At 45.6% G+C, this 21,156-nt stretch overlaps 1 protein-coding gene across 2 annotated transcripts in view; it reads left to right on the top strand.

Moving 5' to 3' along the window:
- Positions 1–14,769: 14,769 nt before the first annotated feature.
- Positions 14,770–21,156, top strand: part of HMGXB4 (HMG-box containing 4) — a gene marked incomplete at its 5' end in the record, with an annotated part of 30,969 nt that continues 24,582 nt past the window's right edge. The window contains 4 exons of one of the 2 annotated variants that reach the window (XM_080812485.1): positions 14,853–14,929; positions 19,519–19,617; positions 20,272–20,420; positions 20,665–20,743. In XM_080812485.1, the coding sequence (XP_080668611.1) occupies positions 19,587–19,617; positions 20,272–20,420; positions 20,665–20,743 (259 nt within the window). Of the gene's footprint in view, positions 14,930–19,518; positions 19,618–20,271; positions 20,421–20,664; positions 20,744–21,156 lie in introns of both variants that reach the window. The other variant, XM_080812484.1, reaches the window with a different exon arrangement.

The following is a 21,156-nucleotide window of genomic DNA, read 5'->3' as shown; positions in this document are numbered from 1 at the left end:
CTCGAAAACATGGCAAATGAAAGTAAGCCACACACAAAAGACTACATTCTGACAGGTTCCATTTATAGACACTCTATAAAAGGCAAAACACGGCGATAGAGAGCAGATCGGTGATGGTCAGGGCCCCAGAAATGAGGGAGGCAAGAAGGCATGAGGAAATTGGGGTGGGGGAGTGATAGAAATGTTCTATAACGTTACTGAATACTTGTGTCCAAACTTAAAATCGCCCGCTTGAAATAGGCAATCACATTGTATATAAATTATACCTGGATAAAGCGGAGAAAATTTTGGACCACCTTGAGTTGAAGGCAGTGGGATATGATGGTGAAGAACGGGTCTGGAGCCCAGAGGAAACACCCGGACTACAGAGAGATGTACAGGTCATCGGGATGTCCACAATGGTGGAAAAGGTTACCCAGGAAGAGTGGACAGAGCAAGGGGGGCCGAAGAGGGAGGGTGCAACCCCACAGAGCCTCAAGAAGTAGGGACAAGCTCAGGAAGGAGATTGCAAAAGAGCCATCAGAACAGTGGAAGGGAAATCAGGAACGGTGTCCAAGAAGTGAACAGAAGGCCACTGTGTCGGTTCTTGGCTTCTCCCTGGCTGCGGTGGCCCTGGAAGCCAGCGTTGCAGACTGGAAGGAAGAAAAAGCAAGTGGAGGCAACGAGGAAGGGAGGGAGGGAGGGAGACCTCCCTGGTGCTTCCTGGATAGTAGAGGAAATGTTGACTCGCCTCCCCCTCTCCCCCTGCCCACTGTGTTCACCCGCGTTATCCCTGATTTCTCAGGCACAGAAACAGAACACCCCACCCCATGAGGACTCAAGACCTCCCCCAAAGCCGTTAGCAGAGCCAAGGAGACTCTGTGAAAGGTGGCAGAGCAGAAAAAGAAGAAAGGACATGGAGAGAATCTAGAGTAAATATCTGGCTGGAAGGAGCTTTACGGGTGACTTCTGTCCAGCATCGCCCTACCTGTAATCCTGAACAACTGAGACCATGGAAATCAACTGTCCGCGCAGCTGAAGAGCATCAAGCATCCAGCCTCCCAAGCTTGAGCTACTGAAGCATTTGCATGAAGCAGGAGAATACAGATTTAGGGAACCTGAAGCTTGTTCAGAGAGCCCTCTTATAGAAACATAGTCCATTATGAATGCAAAATTGGGTGCAAAAGTAGAAGGGGTCTGTGCAGGTAAAGGACCTGAAAGCATCAGCTTTACCTGCTTACAGAACAATTCCTCCTCTGACCACAGCGAAGGTCCAGAGGAAAGCATTTCTGAACTGGGCCAGCAGCACCCTCTCGTGGGCACACGGAGGAAAGCCTCACGGAGGCCAGAACCTGACACCAACACCTACTCAGCAAAGTCAGGGTCAATCTGGCCATCAGCTTCCTCCACGTTCCCCACCAGCCTGTAGCCCCACCCCCCAGCCCCAGAGCTGTATGATCATCATCAGAGGCTCAGAGATCATCATCGAGACATACAGTTACTTGTGCCTTGATTTGAAGCAATTAACTCCTCCATAACTAAGATTAACTAAATAAGATTGTGTACTTCAAAGGGTGGTTCTAAGAATTCAACAAGATGACTCACATGTAAGCGCTGCCTGATACAAAGGGCATTTGGACACATGAGTTACTTTTTAAGGAAAACGTACTGACATTGGCATATTTTCTGCGTCTCCATCAACACTTAAGAAATCGCCTGTACCACGCACTCGAGAAAACCCGCCCAAGGCCCGAGTGACACCGAGCAGGTTAGAGAGGGCGTGTGCCCACCTCATTCATCGCTCTGCAGACCCCAGGAGAGTGAGGGGGCGTTGACTCTTCTCCCTGGCCATCACAGGTTTTAGAAAAAACCACTCAGTGGGGCGCCTGGGTGGCTCAGTCGGTTAAGCAGTTAAGCATCTGCCTTTGGCTGAGGTCATGATCCAGCGGTCCTGGGATTGAGTCCCATGTCGGGCTCCCTGCTCAGGGGGAGAGCCTGCTTCTCCCTCTCCCTGCTGCTCCCCCCTGCTTGTTCCGTATCTCTCTGTGTCAAATAAATAAAATATTTATTAAAAAAAAAAAACACGTGTACGGATGCCTGGAGACCCCCTATACAATGTGAGATGGATGGGGCTAAGGGAGCATTTTCTTTTTTGACATATTTTGACATAATTTCAGATTGAGAAAAATGTTGCAAGAATGTAGCACAAAGAGTTCTCACGTGCCCTCCCCTCAAATTCCCCACACGTGCCCTAACACCACGCATGCATTCTCCCTTTCTCCGTCCCTCCCTCTTGGTAGACCCGTGTCTGTTTTGTCCCGGAACCATCTGGAGAAAGTTGCAAGTGTCATCCTCCTTTGCCCCCAAGTCTTCAGTGCGTGTTCCTCAGCAAGGACATTCTCTTACACAATCACAGCCCAATTATCAAAATAAGGCAATTAACATAAATGCAATGCTAACATCTACTGCAGGAACCTCATTCAGATATCAGCCACTGTCCCAATAATGTCTTCTGTGCAAAAGAAAATCCAGGATCATGATTATGTTCAATCGTTATGTCTTTTTAGTCTCTGTCAACCTGCAACAGTTCCTCAGCTGTGTGTGTGTGTGTGTGTGTGTGCGCGCGCGCCTGTGTGTATAGACACATATCCATACATGCATGCTTTAGGACATTTTTTAAGACTATTTCTAAAGCAAATTTAGGTAAACAACAAAATTGAGAAGGAGGTACAGATTTCCCTCATATCCACTGGCACGGACATTTTTTAAGAATACAGGCTAGTTGTATTATGGAATATTCTTCATTTTGAAATTGTCTGAGGTTTGCTCATAATTAGATTCAGGTTAAGCATCTTTTAGCAAGAACATCAAAAATTTATCGTGCCATCAATTTATCCTGTGACTGTAGATATATCACTTAACCTTTCCGAATGTCACCCTCCTCATCTGCGAAGCCAAAATCATGAGACCAGCCAGGTTCCAAAAGGAGTTCTTACAGGAATAAGATACGTATCTTGAACTACCAAGTAGATGAACTGGTATCTGTGAACATGATCTTCAGTTTCCTGGGGGGCAAAGGCGGGGGGGGGGGGGTGCACAGAATGGACAAATACATACACCATACTGGTTTCTCTTACGCTGGACTTGACCAGGAAATTGCAGCTTTGAGAATGTTTGGGAAGAGTGAAATTCAAGAGGTAAGTAAGTTTATTTCAGGTCTGGGTGAGAGGGGAAACATTGTTTCCATCACCCAGGATCAACCTCCATCAGCCCTCTCCTGGATAAGAGGAATGGAGCAGAGGGAGAGAGGGATGGAAGCCCACAAATCAGACGGAACAGACCTCAGGAAGCCAAGGGTAGCAAAAAATACAAAAATCCACTCAACCACTTTGGAAAGCAACTTGACGATCTCTGGCAAAGGTAAATATATACCCTAGGATACAGCATTTCTATTCCTCGGAGTCTCCCCAAGGAAATTCTCACACAACTGCACAAGGGACTTGAACAAGATTATTGTGCTACTGCTTATAATAATGATTTAAACAGATACAATGTAAAGGCCCCTCATGATGACAATGAATAAATCAAATCTGGCACATTGCAAAAACAGAGCACTATACAGATAAGAAAATTAATTACCTGGACATACCTGCACCAATGTAGACTGAGAGCAAAGATAATTTTGTGTGTGTGTGTGTGTGTGTGTGTGTGTGTGTGTGTGTGTGTGTTTTATAGCTTGATCTCCGATCAAGGTTTTTTTTTAAGATTTTATTTATTTATTCATGAGATAAGAGAGAGAGAGAGGCAAAGGCAGAGGGAGAAGCAGGCTCCCCAAGGAGTAGGGAGCCCGATACAGGACTCCATCCCAGGACCCCAGGATCATGACCTGAGGCAGACGCTTAATGGACTGAGTCAGCCAGGGACCCTGATCACGGTATTTTATGTCTTCTCTTCTTTTTCCTGATCATTCAACTAGAAATTCATCAGCTGTAGTAGTCTTCTCAAAGAATGACCTTTTAAAATAAGCCTTTTATTTGGAATTTTTTTTTTAAGATTTTATTTATTTGACAGAGAGAGTGAGAGATCACAAGCAGGGAGAGCAGCAGAGGGAGAGAGAGAAGCAGGCTCATGACCTGAGCCAGAGGCAGACGCTTAACCGACTGAGCCACCCAGGCGCCCCTGGAATAATTTTAGACTTACAGAAAACTCGCACAGACAGAAGCGAAAGTTCTTGTACACCCCTTGCAGTGTTTTGGTTTTCCCTAACGTTATTATTTCATATGATTCTTGTAAATCCATCAAGTCCAAGAAACCCATGTTGGTACATCACTGTGAACTAAACTGTAGACTTTGGGTTTTACCAGTTTTCTATCCCTGACCTTTGGCGGTTCCAAGGTCCAGTCTAGGATGCCACTTTGCACTGAATTGTGTTCATCTCATTTTGCCTCTGACAGTCTTGTTTCTCTTGACAAGTCATGAGAGGTACGGTCAGATATTTTGTAACATGTCCCTCAATTTAGGGTCTATCTGTGTATTTTCTCATGATTAGGCCAAGACTGCGAGTTTGGGTGAAGGACACCACAAAGGGGAAGTGTCCTTCTCAGCTCATTGTATTTGAGAAGCCCCCCTCACCCTCCTCCCCCGACTCAGCCCCAAAGCCACGTTACCAGACACCAGCCAAGGGCCAAACTCACTTGTAGACTTTTCTAGGGATAGTAGCCTTGGGCCCCCAGAGGTGAGCCTTATGTGCACATAATGTCTTCTTTTTCTATGGATGCTTATTTATTTATTTATTTATTTGAGAAAGTGAGACAGGGAGTGGCAGAGAGAGAGGGAGAAGCAGGTTCCCCACTGAGCAGGGAGCCCAATACAGGATCCAATCCCAGGACCTTGGGATCACGACCTGAGCCAAAGTCAGATACTTAACCGGCTGAGCCACCCAGGTGCCCCTCTATGGATGCTTTTAAGGACTTTTTCTCTCTCCCTGGTTTTAAGCAAATAGATTGTGATGTGTACTGGTGTCATTTTCTTTATGTTTGGAAGTTTGGAAGTTTGGAAATTCAGAATTTTTCCTCTCATTATTTCTTCATTCATATATATATACACACATATATATACATATATATATGTATATATATATATATTAATCCACTCTCTCCTCTTTCAGGGACTCCAAATGCACTTCTATTAAGCTTCCAGTTTTCCTACAGTTCACTGATCCTCTTCATTTTGGGGGCTCTTTTTCCCCATGCTTCATTTTGGGTTGTTCATCTCACTTTGTCTTCAAAGTTCATTCACCTTCCCTTCCTGAGTATCTAATTGATCATCAATCCCATCTCGCCCATTCTTCATCTCAGATGTTGTAGATTTCACTTCCAGAAATTCTGAGTCAGTTTTTTTTTTATGTTTTCGACACCTTTATGTCAGTGTAACTGACATGTTTTAAACTGCACATATTTAAAATGTGATACTTGATGGGGTTTTGACATAGGTAAACGCCAGTGAAACGGTCACCACACTCTAGGTAATGAAATACCACCCGTTGTGTTGGTAGACCACAGCAGAATCAAACTAGATATCCAGCACAGAAAGATAACAGAAAAATCTCCACATGCTTGAAAACTCAGCCACACACTTCCAAATAATCCTTGAGTTATAGAGGAAGTTTCAAAGAAATGCACGAAAGCACTGAATGGAATGCAAATATGATGAATCAAAATTCACGGAACCGCAGCTAAGCAGGGCTAAGAAGAACACTGACAGCACTAAACACACACATCAGGAAAAAAGGGTATGTCTCAAATAGGTCATCGAAGCTTCTGCCTCAAGAACCTAGAAAAAGAAGCGACATTCAAACCCAAAGGCAGCAGAAAGAAGGAAACAATAAAGAGCAGAAATCAATGAAATTGAAAAGAGAAAGACAATGGAAGATCAGTGAAACAAAGATCAATAAAACTGACACATAGGGGCGCCTGGGTGGCTCAGTGTAAGGTTAAAGCCTCTGCCTTCAGCTCAGGTTATGGTCTCAGGGTCCCGGGATCGAGCCCCACATAGGCTCTCTGCTCAGTGTGGAGCCTGCTTCCTCCTCTCTCTCTCTGCCTGCCTCTATGCCTACTGTGATCTCTGTCTGTCAAATAAATAAAATCTAAAAAATAAAAAATAAAAATTAAAAAAAATAAAACTGACACAGGGAGAGAGAAAACAAATTGCCATGACCAGGAATGAAATGGGGTATCACCACAGACCCTACAGACACCAAAAGAATAAGGAAATCTTAAGAACAACTCTACATACGTTTGCAAGTTTATGACTTTCTCTCTTTTTTTGACAGAGTAAAAAAGATTACATATATTTAAGGTATACAACATGATGTTTCAATATATGTATACATTGTGAAACAATGAACACAATCAAACTAATTAAGACATCCATCACTTCCTATAGTCATTGTGTGTGTGTGTGTTTGTGTGTGTGTGTGTCCTTACACTTAAGATCTCTCTTAATTGGGGTGCCTGGGTGGCTCAGTGGGTTAAAGCCTTTGCCTTCAGCTCAGGTCATGATCCCGGGGTCCTGGGATTGAGCCCCACATCGGGCTCTCTGCTCCGCAGGGGGCCTGCTTCCTCCTCTCTCTCTCTCTGCCTCTCTGCCTACTTGTGATCTCTGTCTGTCAAATAAATTTTAAAAATCTTTAAAAAAAAAAAAAAGACCTCTCTTAATTTCAGGTACATAATACACTGTTACCAACTACAGTCACCATGCCTTATACTAGGTCTCCAGAACTCAGTCATCTTTTAATTGGAAGTTTGTACCCTTTGATCAATAGCCCTCCTTTTTCCTCACCCACTTCCAGCCTCTGCTAACCACCATTCCACTATTACTGTAAGTTTGAGGAGTTTGGGTTTGGGGGAAGGGGGATTGGTTTTTGGTTTAGTGGGGTATTGGTTTTTCTTTTTTCTTTTGTTGTTTGTTTGTTTGTTTGTTTGTTTCCACATATAAATGTTGCTGGCTTATTTCATTTCAGATAATGTCCTTGGAGATAGATAGATAGATAGACAGACAGACTGGTAGGTATCATATTTCATTTATCTGTTCATCTGTCAACAGACACCAAGGTTGTTTCCATATCTCAGCTATAGTGAATAATACAGAAGTGGACATGAAAATGTAGGTATTGGGGCGCCTGGGTGGCTCAGTGGGTTAAAGCCTCTGCCTTCAGTTCAGGTCATGATCCCAGGGTCCTGGGATCGAGCCCTGCATTGGGCTCTCTGCTCAGGAGGGAGCCTGCTTCCTCCTCTTCTCTGCCTACCTCTCTGCCTACTTGTGATCTCTGTCAAATAAATAAAATCTTTAAGAAAAAAAAAATAAAATGCAGGTATCTCTTTGAGATGGTGTCTGTGACTTGATTTCTTTTGGGAATATACTCAGAAGTGGGATTTCTGGGTCCCGTGGTAGTTCTATTTTTAATTCTCTGAGGAACACTGTTTTCCACTGGCAACACCAGTTAACATTTGTACCGACAGAGCACAGGGGTTCCTTCTCCTCCATGTTCTCCCAACACTGGTTATCTTTTGACCTTCTGATGATAGCCATCTCTGATGGGTGTGAGGTGATCTCTCACTGTGGTTTCGACTCAAATTTCGCTGGTGATTAGTGACACCGAGCACGATTTCATGCTTCTGTTGGCCATCCATGGGTCTTCTTTGAAAAAACATCTATCGAGGTCCTTTGCCCATTTTTTAATCGGGTTATCTGTTCTTTTTTTTTTTTTTTTAAAGATTTTATTTAATTTGACAGACAGAGATCACAGGTAGGCAGAGACGCAGGCAGAGAGAGAGGAAGGGAAGCAGGCTCGTTGCTGAGCAGAGAGCCCGATGCGGGACTCGATCCCAGGACCCCGGGATCATGACCTGAGCCGAAGGCAGAGGCCTTAACCCACTGAGCCACCCAGGCGCCCCTCGGGTTATCTGTTCTTATGTTACTGACTTGAATGTGTTCTTTGTATATTTCGAACATTAAACCCCTACCCAGTATATGATTTGCAGGGGTACCTGGGTGGTTCAGTTGGTTAAGTGTCGGACTCTTGATTTCAGCCCAAGTCATGATCTCACAGTTGTGAGCCTGGACCCCGCAGCAGGCTCCATGCTGGATGTGGAACCTAGTTAAGATTCTCTTTTTCTCTCATCCTCTGCCCCTTCCCCCCCAAATATGTGTGTGTATGTGTGTTTGTGTGTGTGTATGATTTCCAATCATTTTCTCCCATTCCATAGGATACCTTTCCATTTTGTTAACTTTGTTCTACTGTGCAGAAACTTTTTAGTTTGGAGTCCTACTTGTTTATTTTTGTGTTTGTTGCCTTTGCTTTTAGTGTCCTATCCCCCAAAATCCTTGCCAAGACCAATGTCAAGGAGCTCTCCCCTGTATTTTCTTTCCTTTAGCAGTTTTATAGTTTCAAGTTTCCAGTTAAGTCTTTAATATATTTTGAGTTGATTTTTGTATAAGATAAAGGAAGGACACATTGTTTGGGCCCTGAAATCTACATTCTTCTCCCCACCTTTCAGTGTCTTCCTACACTTGTTTGTTGTTGTTTTCTAAGATTTTATTCACTCATTTGAGAGAGAGACAGAGAGAGCGTGAGCAGGGGGAAAGGCAGAGGGAGAAGCAGACTCCCCACTGAGCAAAGAGCCTGAATCCAGGGCTTGCTCTCAGGACCCCAAGATCATGACCTGAGCCAAAGGCAGACACCCAAGAGATTGAGCCACCCAGGCGCCCCTGTTTTTAGGGATTTTAGTTGTACTTAGTGGGAGGATCTGCCCAGACCCGGGGGACTTCCCAAATCCCTTTTATATCTTCCGTGTCTCTGCTTAGCATGCTTAATCTTTGTTCTTTCCTCTTGAACATATGGGATATAGTTATAATTACTGTTTTAATGTCCTTGTCTACTAATTCTATCATTTGTGTCTTTTATGGGTCTGTTTATATTGATTGATTTTTCTCCTCATTATGGGTCATAGTTTATTGCTTGTTTGCATGCCTGGTGATGTTTATTGACTGCCAGAGATTGTGAATTTTAGCATGACATGCAATGGGTATTTTGTATTCCTATAGATAGTCCCAGGGTTTGTTCTGTGATACAATTAAGTTACTCGGAAACAGTTTGATCCTCCCAAGGTTTGTTTCTAAGTTTTGCTAGGTGGGATCAAAGCAGCCTTTTATTCTGGGGTACATTTCCCCCAAAACTGAGTGTTCTGCAAGACATCCCACAAATTACAAGGTTTTTCTGTTCTGGCTGATGAGAACCTGAACTATTCCCAGCCCTGCATGATCTAAAGGAATCACTCTCTCTAATCCTTTTGAGTTCTTTCCCTGGCTTTAGGTAATTTCCTCACACACATGCACTGATCGGTCCTCAGCAGAAGATTCGAGGGGGGCTCCCTATAGTGTTCAAAAGCTCTCTGGGCAGGGCTCCCCTCACTCATACTCTGCCTGAGAATCCCAGGCACCCTGACTTCTCCAAACTCGCAGCTCCATCTCCGCAACTTGGGGAGACCATCAGGCTTACCTGGTGTTATCCTTCCCTTCCCTACGCTGAGGTCTGGACAATTTAGGCAGTAAACCAACGCAATCACAGGGCTCACTTTGTTTGTCTCCCACATCCCAGGGATCGCTGTCCTGTGCTGCCTGATATTCAAGGTCTGAAAACCCTTACCTCCTATATTTCGTCTGGATCTTTTTGGCGATTGATTCAGGCAGCAAGAGAAATCTGGTCCTTGTTATTCCAATTTGGCTAGAAGCAAAGTCTCCCAAACGCAGTACATTGAATGAAAAACACAAATTGCTACCAAATGGTTCTACACCACTTACCTAGCTTTGTGAAACAATGATGGTACAGTGCAATCCAACATAACACCATATGTTATTTGTGCATAATAGTAACTAATACATACAGCCCCTTCCAGGTATCAGGCACTAATGTGTAAAGGCTTCGCTTTCCTTATTTCAATTTCAAGAATATAGACATAAGGGCCCAGAGATATCTAGAACTTGCTCAAGTTCACGCCGCTAGAAAGCAATGGGGTTAGACTTTAACCCAGTAAGCCTGGCTCCTGAATTAATGCCCTGAACCATGAATTAGGCTACTCTCACCTCTCATATACGTGATCAGAGCATGGACAGGAAGGACACGCACCCATCTGAATTCCTCTGAGAAGAGAGGAAAGGGAATGAGCTATTGGTACTGGAGACAGAGATGCGACTCAAACTGTATTCATGTTTTCTTTCCTAAAAAATTTTTAAATTAAATAAAATTTTTAAAAAAGCCAATATAAGTAGAATAGGGGAGCCTGGGTGGCTCAGTTCATTAAGCATCTCTGCCTTCTGCTCAGGTCATGATCTCAGGGTCCTGGGATCAAGCCCCACGGTGGGAATCCCTGCTCAGCAGGGAGTCTGCTTCTCCCTCCCCCTGCTCTCTTGTGCTCTCTCTCTCAAATAAATATAATATTTTAAAAATTATATATATACACATATATATAATATTAATATTTGTTTAATCTGGGAGGTGGGTACATGAATATTTGCACTTTGAACTTATAAGTTTAAAATTATTTTCCTGCAGGGGTAGGGGGGGAAGGAAAGAAGAAACAGAGGGTCACCACCATCAGCTAGAAATGTGCAGTGGGGGAAAGACAGCCAGGTGGGGAGGAAAGGGCGGATGCTGGCCCCAGCCCTTCCGGACTAAGTATGAACACTCTGTGTGGCCCTACCCTCCCCCAGCACGCCCACTGTTGACCCCACTGCTTGTCATCCTGAGGATGTGATGCGGCCCTGAGCCTCCCTGCCTCCTTTTACCCAGTTTCTTCCACCAAGAATGCCTTCCCACCCTATCCCACCAACCATACTCTACAGACACTGACCAGCTCAAGGGCTTCCTCTTTCTTGGAGCCTAGGAACTAGGGAGCTCCTCTGGGCTCCAGGTGACAGGGAAACCCCCAGCCAGCTCACACCAAGGGTTCCAGGGGGAAATCCCTGGCTCGCGCGGTAAAGCATGAAGGGGCAGCAGACAGCCTGATCCAGTCGGGGGAAAGCTCAAGCTGCTGGTTATGATTACCAGGCTGGAGTTCCATGGCCATTTCTGAGGTCTGGACACTGACATCTGCTGCAGAAGACAAGCGAGGGAGTGGGCAAACCAAACCCATCGCTGCCACAGCTTCTGTCACTCTCCCAAGCAGCTTTCATCTCCATCGCCCTGAGTCCCGGGAACAATGGTCTGCCCCACTCTTCACTCAACAACAGCTAATCAAAAGGACTCAGTGAGTACCACCCGTGTGGATGGAGGGACAAAGATCGTATCCTTGAGACACAGGGAAAGGACGTGCGTCAAAGGATGACTGCAGTGCAGGGTGGGAGCTACATGTAATCAGGTGTGTGGGAACACAGAGCCTGATTGGAGAGGGGGCATTCAAGCTACGTCTTGAAGAATACATAGGAGCTTTCTGGACGCTGAGCTGGCAAAAGCAGTGGAGTGGAGGGACACAGTGTGCACTATGGTGTGGATGCACAATAGGGCACTGCCTGCTTGGGAAACCAGGAAAAGGTCAGCGTGGCTGGGGCAGGGATCTAGGGAGGGGCCAAATCAAGGCTGCACACAAGACCGGAACTGCTCAAAAGCAGGAACTGAGCATCACTGCCCCATCGCAGAGGTTTTACTATTTGTCGTCCCGGAAGAGATTCCTCTAGCCTTTCGTGGAGCGACTGTCACCCTGTTCCAACTTAATGGGTTCGGCCAAGAACAGTCCAGCGCAACACGGAATGACCACGAGACCCCAAGCCAACCAATCGTTCTTCCCTATGATTCCTTCCCACGAAGCAGGTGTGGGGAAGCCCTCTTCCCTCTCTGGTCAGGAGACGAAGCACAGAAGCCTGGGCTACCTGCGACCTGGAGTCACAGACAAGCCAACTTGAGAGAACAGAGCTGGGAGGGAGGGATCTGAATCCCTGGACCTAGAGGCCAGGACAGCCAGCTTCTCTCTGGCTCTTAAGGCTTTTTCACATGAGCCATCAACTTCTTATTGCTTATGGTAGTTTTAATCAGGTCCCATCACTCAGCCAAAAGGGCCCTGTCCTGTGCATATCCATCGGGCCTGACACAACAAAGCTTCTCCAAACACAGCTGGAGAGGGCAAAGCACAGGAAAACAATCCGAAGAAGAAAACATCCCAACCAAGCACAACTTGAAGGCCACCTGCTTCCACCAGACGCTGGGCAGCTTACTGGGGTCCAGCCGGTCATAGAACAGCCCCAGCCCGCACGGAGCACCCGATCCTCACGCATCTCAGACGCCATCCTCATGATCTCACAGGACAAAGTGCTCTTACTCACAAAGCCCCCCATGACCAGGCCCCTCCCCACCTCGTGCTACCAAGCCATCCTCCTTTCTCCCTTTGCAAGTTGCAGAAACAAAAGAACCATGGCAGGATACTCAGTCAAGAGGCTGAGTCCATCAAGGCTCAGAGGAACGCCTAGCATCCATTCCAGAAGCTTCGGCTTCCCAGCCCCCACCACTAGCAGGCCAGCTGAGTACTGACTGAGTCACCAGCCTCAGCCTCCAGTCCCCAGTGGGCACCTCATCAGAGGATCACGTTTTAATAACAATCCCCACCTCCACTCCCTCCTGCTATCCCTTACCCTACCTGGCATTTTTACCTGTACCTTTGATCACCACCTAACATGGTCCCTATTTATTTATTTTCTGCCCCCCACCCTAATTAGAATGTAAGCTCCGGGGGAGGAGGGTCAAAGACTCTCCGTTTTGTTCATTGTCCTCTTCTGAACACCCAGGACAGTGCCTGACACAGGTCATCCTTCCAATAGGTATTTGTTAAATGAATGAATGCGCACACAGTGATACAAGACTCAAGGAAGGCAACGGACTGAGGAGCGATGGACTTCAGGTCTTCAGGAGGTTAAGATGGGAAATAACTTGATATGCCCAACCTCAGGTGGGATAAAAGAAGGGACTGGACAAACGGGATGCGGAGGCAGGCAGATCCCCGCTACTGGTAGAGCTGGGTGGACACCTATTGTACCTCCCTACCTAGCACTCTTTTTCCCATCTGACAATAACCTCTTATTTTCCTTGAGTTCATCCTGCTTTGGGGGGTGAGCCTGCGACCTGATATAGCTCATCAACATGCCCCACACCTTTGATTGAGGATGCAATTCAGGCCATGAGAGTCTCCCAAAACAAACGGGTAAAAGAAACTTCCTGTCCAGGGACACGGGTAGTTGGAAGGATGGCCAAACCCAGAGGTGGAATCATCACCTGGAACCTGAGAATAAAACCAACTCAAAGCAAAGCACCTCTGTTAAGAGACTTGAGTCCTCCCTGGACCCAGCCATGCCCCCAGGTACTAGACATTTCAGTGATGTCAGCCAATAGATTCTCCTTTGCTGGTGTGTTATTTTGAATTGGGATTGCATCACTCCCAACTGAAAACATCTTGATACTGAAGAACAGGGGGCGAAATACGTTCTCATGGTTCTTCAGTACCTCAGAGGGAAGCTTAATGTCAGGCAAGGTGTCCCAGAAGAGCAATCCCATACGTTTTGGTGAAACTTATTGACTATCTTTCCGGTGAGCGGGATGGGACCTTTATTTACTATTCGCAGTTACCTTTTGGGAATAAATTCAGCAACTCTGAATGTTTCTTTGAACATCTCAGCATCTCACAACTGAAAAGCCATGATTAAACAGAATCCAATATTCTACTCAGCCCAGAGAGAGAGAAAGCTTCACATGGTGAAAAGAGCACTGAACCAAGAGTCCAATAATCTGGCTTCTAATCCTTATCTGATCACTAACTAGCAGTGTGTTCTCAGTCAAATCACCTGCTTCTCTCCGTCTCCATTTCTAAATCTGCAAATTGAGCAGCATCACTACATCCCCTTCAAGTACCCATCCAATTCTGGACTGGAAAGCCTTCTAAGAAAGGGATTCCTATTCTTTGATAGGCTCTAAACCACAGAAAAACACCCATGTGCACAAACCCCTAACTTTGCACAGTTTCATGGGGTTCATAATGCTAGGAACCAATCTAGATCTCCAACCTCTCCATTCTCCAATAAAGGCACTAGCCTCTTCTTGAATTCCTTTGGCAATGGGGATCTCGCTACCTTACAAAGTAGCCAAAGAAGACTGAACTGCTCTGGAAGAATGAGTTTGTCTTCATAGAGAACCAGGATCTTCACACAGTAATTTCCAGAGCCAGTCACAAAAACCCCTCTTTCTCCTGCGTGTGGCATCTCTTCATTTGCCTGAAGACTGTTTCCAACTTTTAAATGCAAACAATTTGTGAGGGGAAATGCAGAGGATTCGTCATGCAAGTTATTTTATGATGCATTGTTAGAAAAATATGTCCTTCCACCTCACCCGAAATATACCAACCACCCAAACATAAATGCCAAATTCCAAACAAGCACCGCTGCTATTAATCTGCATGATCTAGGTTTCGCAGAGAGAGCATTTACGTACAAAAATATCCCGAAGGAAACGGCACAGTCTTGGGGAAAGAGCGTTCATTAAGAATCAAAAGACTACGTGTGTGCGGTTGGGCAAGTCACTTAACCTCTCTGAGCCTGTTTCTCATCTGCAAAATGTGACCAAACCTACCTCACAGGGATGCCGTGAGGATTAAACGATATAATGTTCAGAAAGCTTCCAGGCCAAGCCTAGCCCCACTAAAAATTCTCAGTCAACTAGGGTTCCCTGGCTCAGCCAGCGGCGCGCTTCTTTCGATGCGCTCGGCACTCTGTCAGGAGCGGGATTCCCCTTCCCCAGCCGGAGCCTGCGCTCTGGGCTCGACTGAGGCTCCCTGGCCGCTCGCGCTTTTCTCTCCTTCTCCAAGATGGCGGCGGTCGGCGGCGCTGAGGCGGGATCCGGGCGAGCCGAGTGAAGGTAGCGGCGAGCGGAGCCCCCACGAGGCCGGCCTGGGCCCCCTCCCCGAGGCGGCAGCGGCCCCGCCCCGCCTCCACCCGCCGCTTGGGCCCGCGACACCGCCGCTGGGGCGCCTCAGGCCCGGTGCGGCCTAGCCCAGAGGCCGAGCCGGGGACTGGAGTAGCGGCCGCAGTCCGCCCCCGGGAAGGGGCTGGAGCGGGCCGCCGAAGGAAGGCGGGCGGGAGCTGTTCAAATGGGGAAGGCGGGAAAGCTGCGGGGCCGGGAGGGGGCGTGCGGCCGCCCCGGGGGCCTGCGGGCACGGGCCGCCCCTCCCCCTGCCGGGGCCGTCTCCGCCCTCGGGGGCGCCGGGAGGCCGCCGGGGACGCGGGGACCGGGTCGGGGCCGCGGTGCGGCTCGGGACCCGAGGCGCGGGGTCCCCGGGCTGTCAAGGCAAAAGGGCCACGGGGTCGGTGCGGCGGGAGGGCAGGGCCCTCGGCTGACTGGAGAGGATGCGAGGAGCTTTCTTCTTTTCCTCTTCACAGAGCTTTGTTGAACTAGCTGTTGCTGCAAAACGGCCGGGAGAATCCCATTGGTTTGCGTGAGGACCGCACAAGTGGTGGTCCGGGGGGCTCTCTGTATAAATAACCCGGTGTTGTGTGTCCTTTTTGCGGGCAACCCAGTTGGAACGTGCCTTCGTAGTGCGATCTCCGTACAGGCCCGTTTCCCCCCGTTTCTATAAGCTATTACTTATAGATTTACTTTATATTATGCATTAGAGGAGGACCATCTCCCCCTCTCTTTGCCGGTTAAGCAGGTGGCTGATTATATTCCCTTATAGCAGAGCAAATAAAAAAAAAAACTCAAAGGAAAGCCTGTTGATTGGACAAAGCTTGTCAAAATTTGTATTGGTGGGTTTTTGGAAATGTGTGTTGTCAGCCGATCTGTGCGGTGGTCGTGGTTCCGCTTAGCTGCCTTGCAGTGATAGGATTCAATCCCCGTCCCAGGCTGTCGGGATCTCCGCAGTTTCCAGAGCTGGCAGGGGCTGTGAGTGCTGCATAGGTAGGTTCCTGGAGAAGGGAGTGGCAGGAATTCGGAGTCGCGGTGTTCTGAGATTGGAGGAGATCTCTACAAAAATGACAAGACAGCACCTGCGCTATCCCAGAAGTAAACAGTAACGGCAACAGTTTGGAAACTGGCAACAGCTGGATGTGTACCTTCCTTCCTTTTCCTACACGGCCAGGCAATGGGAGTTCGTGGAGGGAGTGCTGGAAGAGAACCCCGACTCTTGAACAAGGCTCTCATTCCTGGACTAGACCCGGAATTCAGGATTTTGCTTACTGCTCAGATCAGGGGCTTAATATGTTCCCTCTTTTTCAACACTCATTTACATTCCGGAATGAAGAAGCTTGTTAGCGATTGCTGGGGCTCAGATTACCTCAAACAAACCACCTTCTGAAACTTTTTTTTCCCAATAAGTATCATTTGGATCTGCAAGATAAGAAAGTACTATGCCTGATGATTTTCGCGTTTTCATTCATCACGTTGGTAATCCCGAAAGCTGTGCCTGAACAAAATGCTTCTCTACACGTGGAACAGCAGCTCCGCCTCCCTTTTTCATATCCTGAAGAAGAGTCCCAGAAGAGCCATTCAACAATTTGCACATTGCATGAGTACACGTTTTTTGTGATGGCATGTTTCTGGCCTCCATACCCAACATTAAATAATGAATTTTCACATATGTTGTCATTTCTTAGCACACTAAGAGGAACATAATTGTAAAACTGTCCCTGCCTCTTGAAGCTGACAACATTGAATTCTATACACTCCGAAATGATGGAATTCAGGAGAATGGGTTTTAATACCTGTTTTACTTTTGCCAACATTTAATGTAATTATGGCCTCTGCTTTCTAATGTGAAAATCAAACCTAATGTTTTTCACTTCCGTTAATCCCACAATGCGCTGCCTAACCCTAAACTCTGAACTTACCATGGATAATATTCAAGACCTGGAAAGAATTATCAGGGGGTCATTTGATCCAATATAAATGTTGTCCTAACTCTGCCTTTCTTCCAAACTATTGCTTGAGACTTCTTTATCTGGTTTCATCTTTCCTTTGTGAGTCAGCAACCAAAACTAACCCCTGAGCCGCAATAATATCTTGATTTTAAAGAACCTAAAAACTCAAGGTCCATCAGCCTGCCCAAGCTGTGAGTGGCCTAGTCCATTGCATTCAATTTCAGTTCTTTAAATTCTTGACTGTTCCAGTTCTTTAGGGAACCGGCCTTGCCTTCAGGCCCTGCTCGTTTTTTTCTCTACAGGTAATTTAATCCTGTAATTTCTAAAACGCTCTTCAGTGTTTTAATGACAATTTCAACAGCAGCAGGCGTAATTCCAATACATAGTGCTTACACCAGCACGTGTTTTCTGTGTTGCCTGTGCCTCTGAAGATCAACTCCTGATTTCCTGTTCCTTTTCACAACTTTTTAAATCCACCGGTGGTTTTTCTGAGCAGTCAGTTAAGAGACCATGAACATTTTTTTTGTGGTTCAGAGGTCACAGCATGGTTTTCTTTCTCATACTGTCTTCGGAGATGCTTATTCCTGCTCTGACTGTTAGATTGTTCGACTGTTTTACATTAGTTTTGATGTTACTAAAAAGAAGGCTGGCCTGTAAGTCTCAGGGCCTGCCTTTGCTTCATTTAGAAGTGCATTTTCTTGTTGTTGATGACAGATTGATGGCCATATTTATGACATTGAATGTTTAAGAGTATTTCCTTATCAAACATTCGTAGCCAAAATTTACTTGGCATGAAAACATTTAAATTCAGTTCTCAAGTTGTGGCATTTCTTGGCATTTCCAGCCTATGAGAACTAATGGGACCTATATATGTTTTTCTAATAAAGTCAGTATATTGTGCCAGGGAGAGGGCATAAAGTTTTCAAATGAATGCACATGATTCCCTATGACATTTCCCCTTCCTTCACCACTTTTGCAGTCAGCACCACTTGTGTGGAAAAGGGAGGGCAGTAATTTCTATTTGAGAAAGTTGAGAATGCTAGGGCATGAAAAACCGGCTACATGATGTACGTTGCCTCGTATTTCTACATGAGCTCTGACCTTAAATCCCCTTCATTTCCTATGAAAAACCCTCAGAGCAAGCAGTTTTCTGGTTTATCACTAAAATAATTCAATCCCTTTGGTTTCTTTGCTTCACTCTAGATTCTCTTCGCTTTGACCAAGTCCATTCTTCCTTCTCCTTCTCAGGGAAGTGGAGAAATGCTTTTTTATGTTACTTTTCTTAATGTTCCTTGTAAATCGTTCTTGGTAATTGCTTTTTCTCTTTGTTCAACTTAGGCATGTCTGCGCACTGTATTTTATCTGACTTGTGCAATTAAATCTTTTTTCCTTTCATTTATTTTAAATGTAACTCTTAGGAGAGTTTCCCTTGTTAATCAGATTTTCTTTCACAAGAGTTACATACTTCAGTATTAACCATACGCACATGAAGGGACTGGCAATGTCTCACTGAAGAGCTCTTCAGCATTTCTAGATTCCCCATATAGTGATAAGGGTAAAATAAAATGTAAATAAATAAGCAATCCAATCACCTTGTAAGCATTTCACTAACCGGATGAAAACATTTTCAATATATTTAGAATGTCATTCGTAAATTTCCTGTAAAGAGTTCCTATAGGATTTGTGACATTGTCTGTCCTTAAAGTACCTGAAGAACTTGACCTTAGAGTACAGTCTGTGTACTCTATGGCTGTGACAAGTCTGTGGCTTGTCATTGCCAAAGTCAAACTGACATACAAACTTGAATGTCCAAAAAAAATTTTTTTTAACAAATTCAAAGTAATATTTAGAACATTTAAATTACAAGAATTCTTCAACTCAATGAAAATCTTAATAATCATAAAAATTTCACCACCAATGGACAAATGATAATTCTTATTTTCACCTGGCCTTTAAAAAGCCTGACAGCCTTGAAAGCTGTCATGTGACCAACTAACGTAAGAAGTGTCCTTGCTTTTACATGTCTACAGTTTTAAGCAAATTCATATAGGCCAACAAAATGCATACCAAAAAATTACACTCTAAATGTCTTTACTATCCGAATGATGTTATCATCACTTCTGTTTAAACTATAATACGATAAATTTTAGCCTGTCACCGATCCACATGGTAGGACTTTATGGTCTGGAATGTTTGCTGTAATCTGTCTTCCTCTGCATCCTGCTTTATCTGTGCATTTTGTCACCATGATTGAACCTGTCCCTCTGACTTAATGTCAGTATTTGCCATCTCACTGTTGTCAGTCCTGTTGGCATTTCAGGAATTCTCATTAATTTTGAGGTATTTTTTATTACATGGGAGGTATTCTATATACTTCACCAAATCATAACTCTAACTCATAAATCAAATCAAATTAAACCCAGTACCACTTCCTGCAGTTTCAACCCCAATATATTTACAAACAGAATGAGGAGGTGACAAGACACTCCCTTATATCTTGCTGCCCTTGGATCACTACGCATTTCCATCTGGAAGGTTGCTTCTCCACAGTGATTTCGCATTACAGGAGGGTTTTCCTTCTTTGTTTCTCAGACCTGGTCCTGTAGACCGGAAGGAGCCTGGACACAGTGACACATTCACAAAGGCCCTGCAGGACCGCCATGGCTTATGATGACTCCGTGAAGAAAGAAGGTATGACCCCTTAATCTGAGCAGCATTCCAAAGGGGGTTTCCTCTTCAATCCTTGCAGCCCATGGACATAGAGACCAGGACTGGCCACCACAGCCTGGACTCCCAAGTGATGGTCCAGAGCAGTATTCTGACACTCAGCCTCCACATCATCCCCCAGACTGGGCCCATGGAAGCGAAAACCAGGACAGGGTTCCAACCTGAGAGTCTGAAATATAAGTCTCTGTAGTCTATTGGGGCGATCCCCTGCAGCACTCGTGGTCCTTGCCAGCTCCAGTGTGCAGGAGTCTGGGGATAGGAATCACATTTTGGACTCCCACAGAGCAGCACAGCACGTGAATCCTTATTCTTTTCAGCCTTATCTCTGCAAGTCTGTGTCCACCTGCCAAATCACAACTAAGAAACCATGTCTGAGGATGCACACTGGGCCTTTGCATAGCGTGGAAGCATTGTTTCTTCAGGTTTGGTTCTTGTATTTGCAGCCAGGTCATCAAGAAATACTCTTGTGCCCCTGGATCCTAGCCCTGTATTCCAGTGGATTTGTTGACACATGATTTTAACTTGGAAATGGAGGGACTGTTGCATTACATCCGTGGTGATCTGGTTGTCACTTACTTGCCTTTCTCCTTTCCTTTCCCAAACGAATCTGGCTTTCAGATTGCTTTGATGGTGATCACAGCTCTGAGGACACGGGACTAGCTGCTGGCCGAAGCCAACGAGAAAAGAAACGTTCTTACAAAGATTTTTTAAGGGAAGAGGAAGAAATCGCTGCTCAGGTCAGAAATTCTTCCAAGAAGAAGTTAAAGGTAAATTCTAAACATAGGAGTTAGGAGAGTTTTTAACCATCTCACATCCTGTTTCCTAGTACTTGAAGAAAGAAGCTTGTTTTTAAAACTTTAAAAGAGAAACATCGTTCGCTGTCTACTTTTAAGTTTTCCTGTGTTTTACTTTGTTTTCCAAAGTCAGAAATCAAAGAACAAAATTGGTTCCAAACTGCTGTTGCCTGGCCATCTTACTCAGTGGTCAATTCTTCTTCCTCTTCAATTCCAGGATAGTGAGCTTTATTTCTTGGGGACGGACACGCACAAGAAGAAGAGGAAGCACTCCTCTGATGATTACTACTATGGAGGTAAGGAGGGGAAGGGGCAGCAGGTGGGATGAGCACATCACTGGTTCTTGGAGTCGGGGTAGGGGAAAGGGATCCAGATGTTGCTGACTCAGTGGCCTATTTAACAGGACAGTGGTTCTTGTTCTGAGTGCCGATAAACCAGTGTGAAGGAGGAGAGAGGTGGAGGGCTGGTATTTTGGAGGATTCAGCATAGAAGAACAGTCTTCATTTGTGATACACCAGGTACCAGGTTCCTTCTCCCCCCAATCATCCACTTATCTTCTGCCCATTGTTACCTAGCATCCCTTTTGCCATATGTAGTCCTGGGCCCTCTGGCCTGCACCTGTGGGTTACTTCTCAGCTCAGAAGACCAGTTTTTCTTACTTCTCTTATGCGCACAGCTGATGAGACTAACCCTTTACTAGAACGGGCTT

This window comes from Martes martes (genome assembly GCF_963455335.1).
Source record: "Martes martes genome assembly, chromosome: 8".
Taxonomy (NCBI): domain Eukaryota; kingdom Metazoa; phylum Chordata; class Mammalia; order Carnivora; family Mustelidae; genus Martes; species Martes martes.
This window is presented reverse-complemented; position numbering and strand designations above follow the sequence as displayed.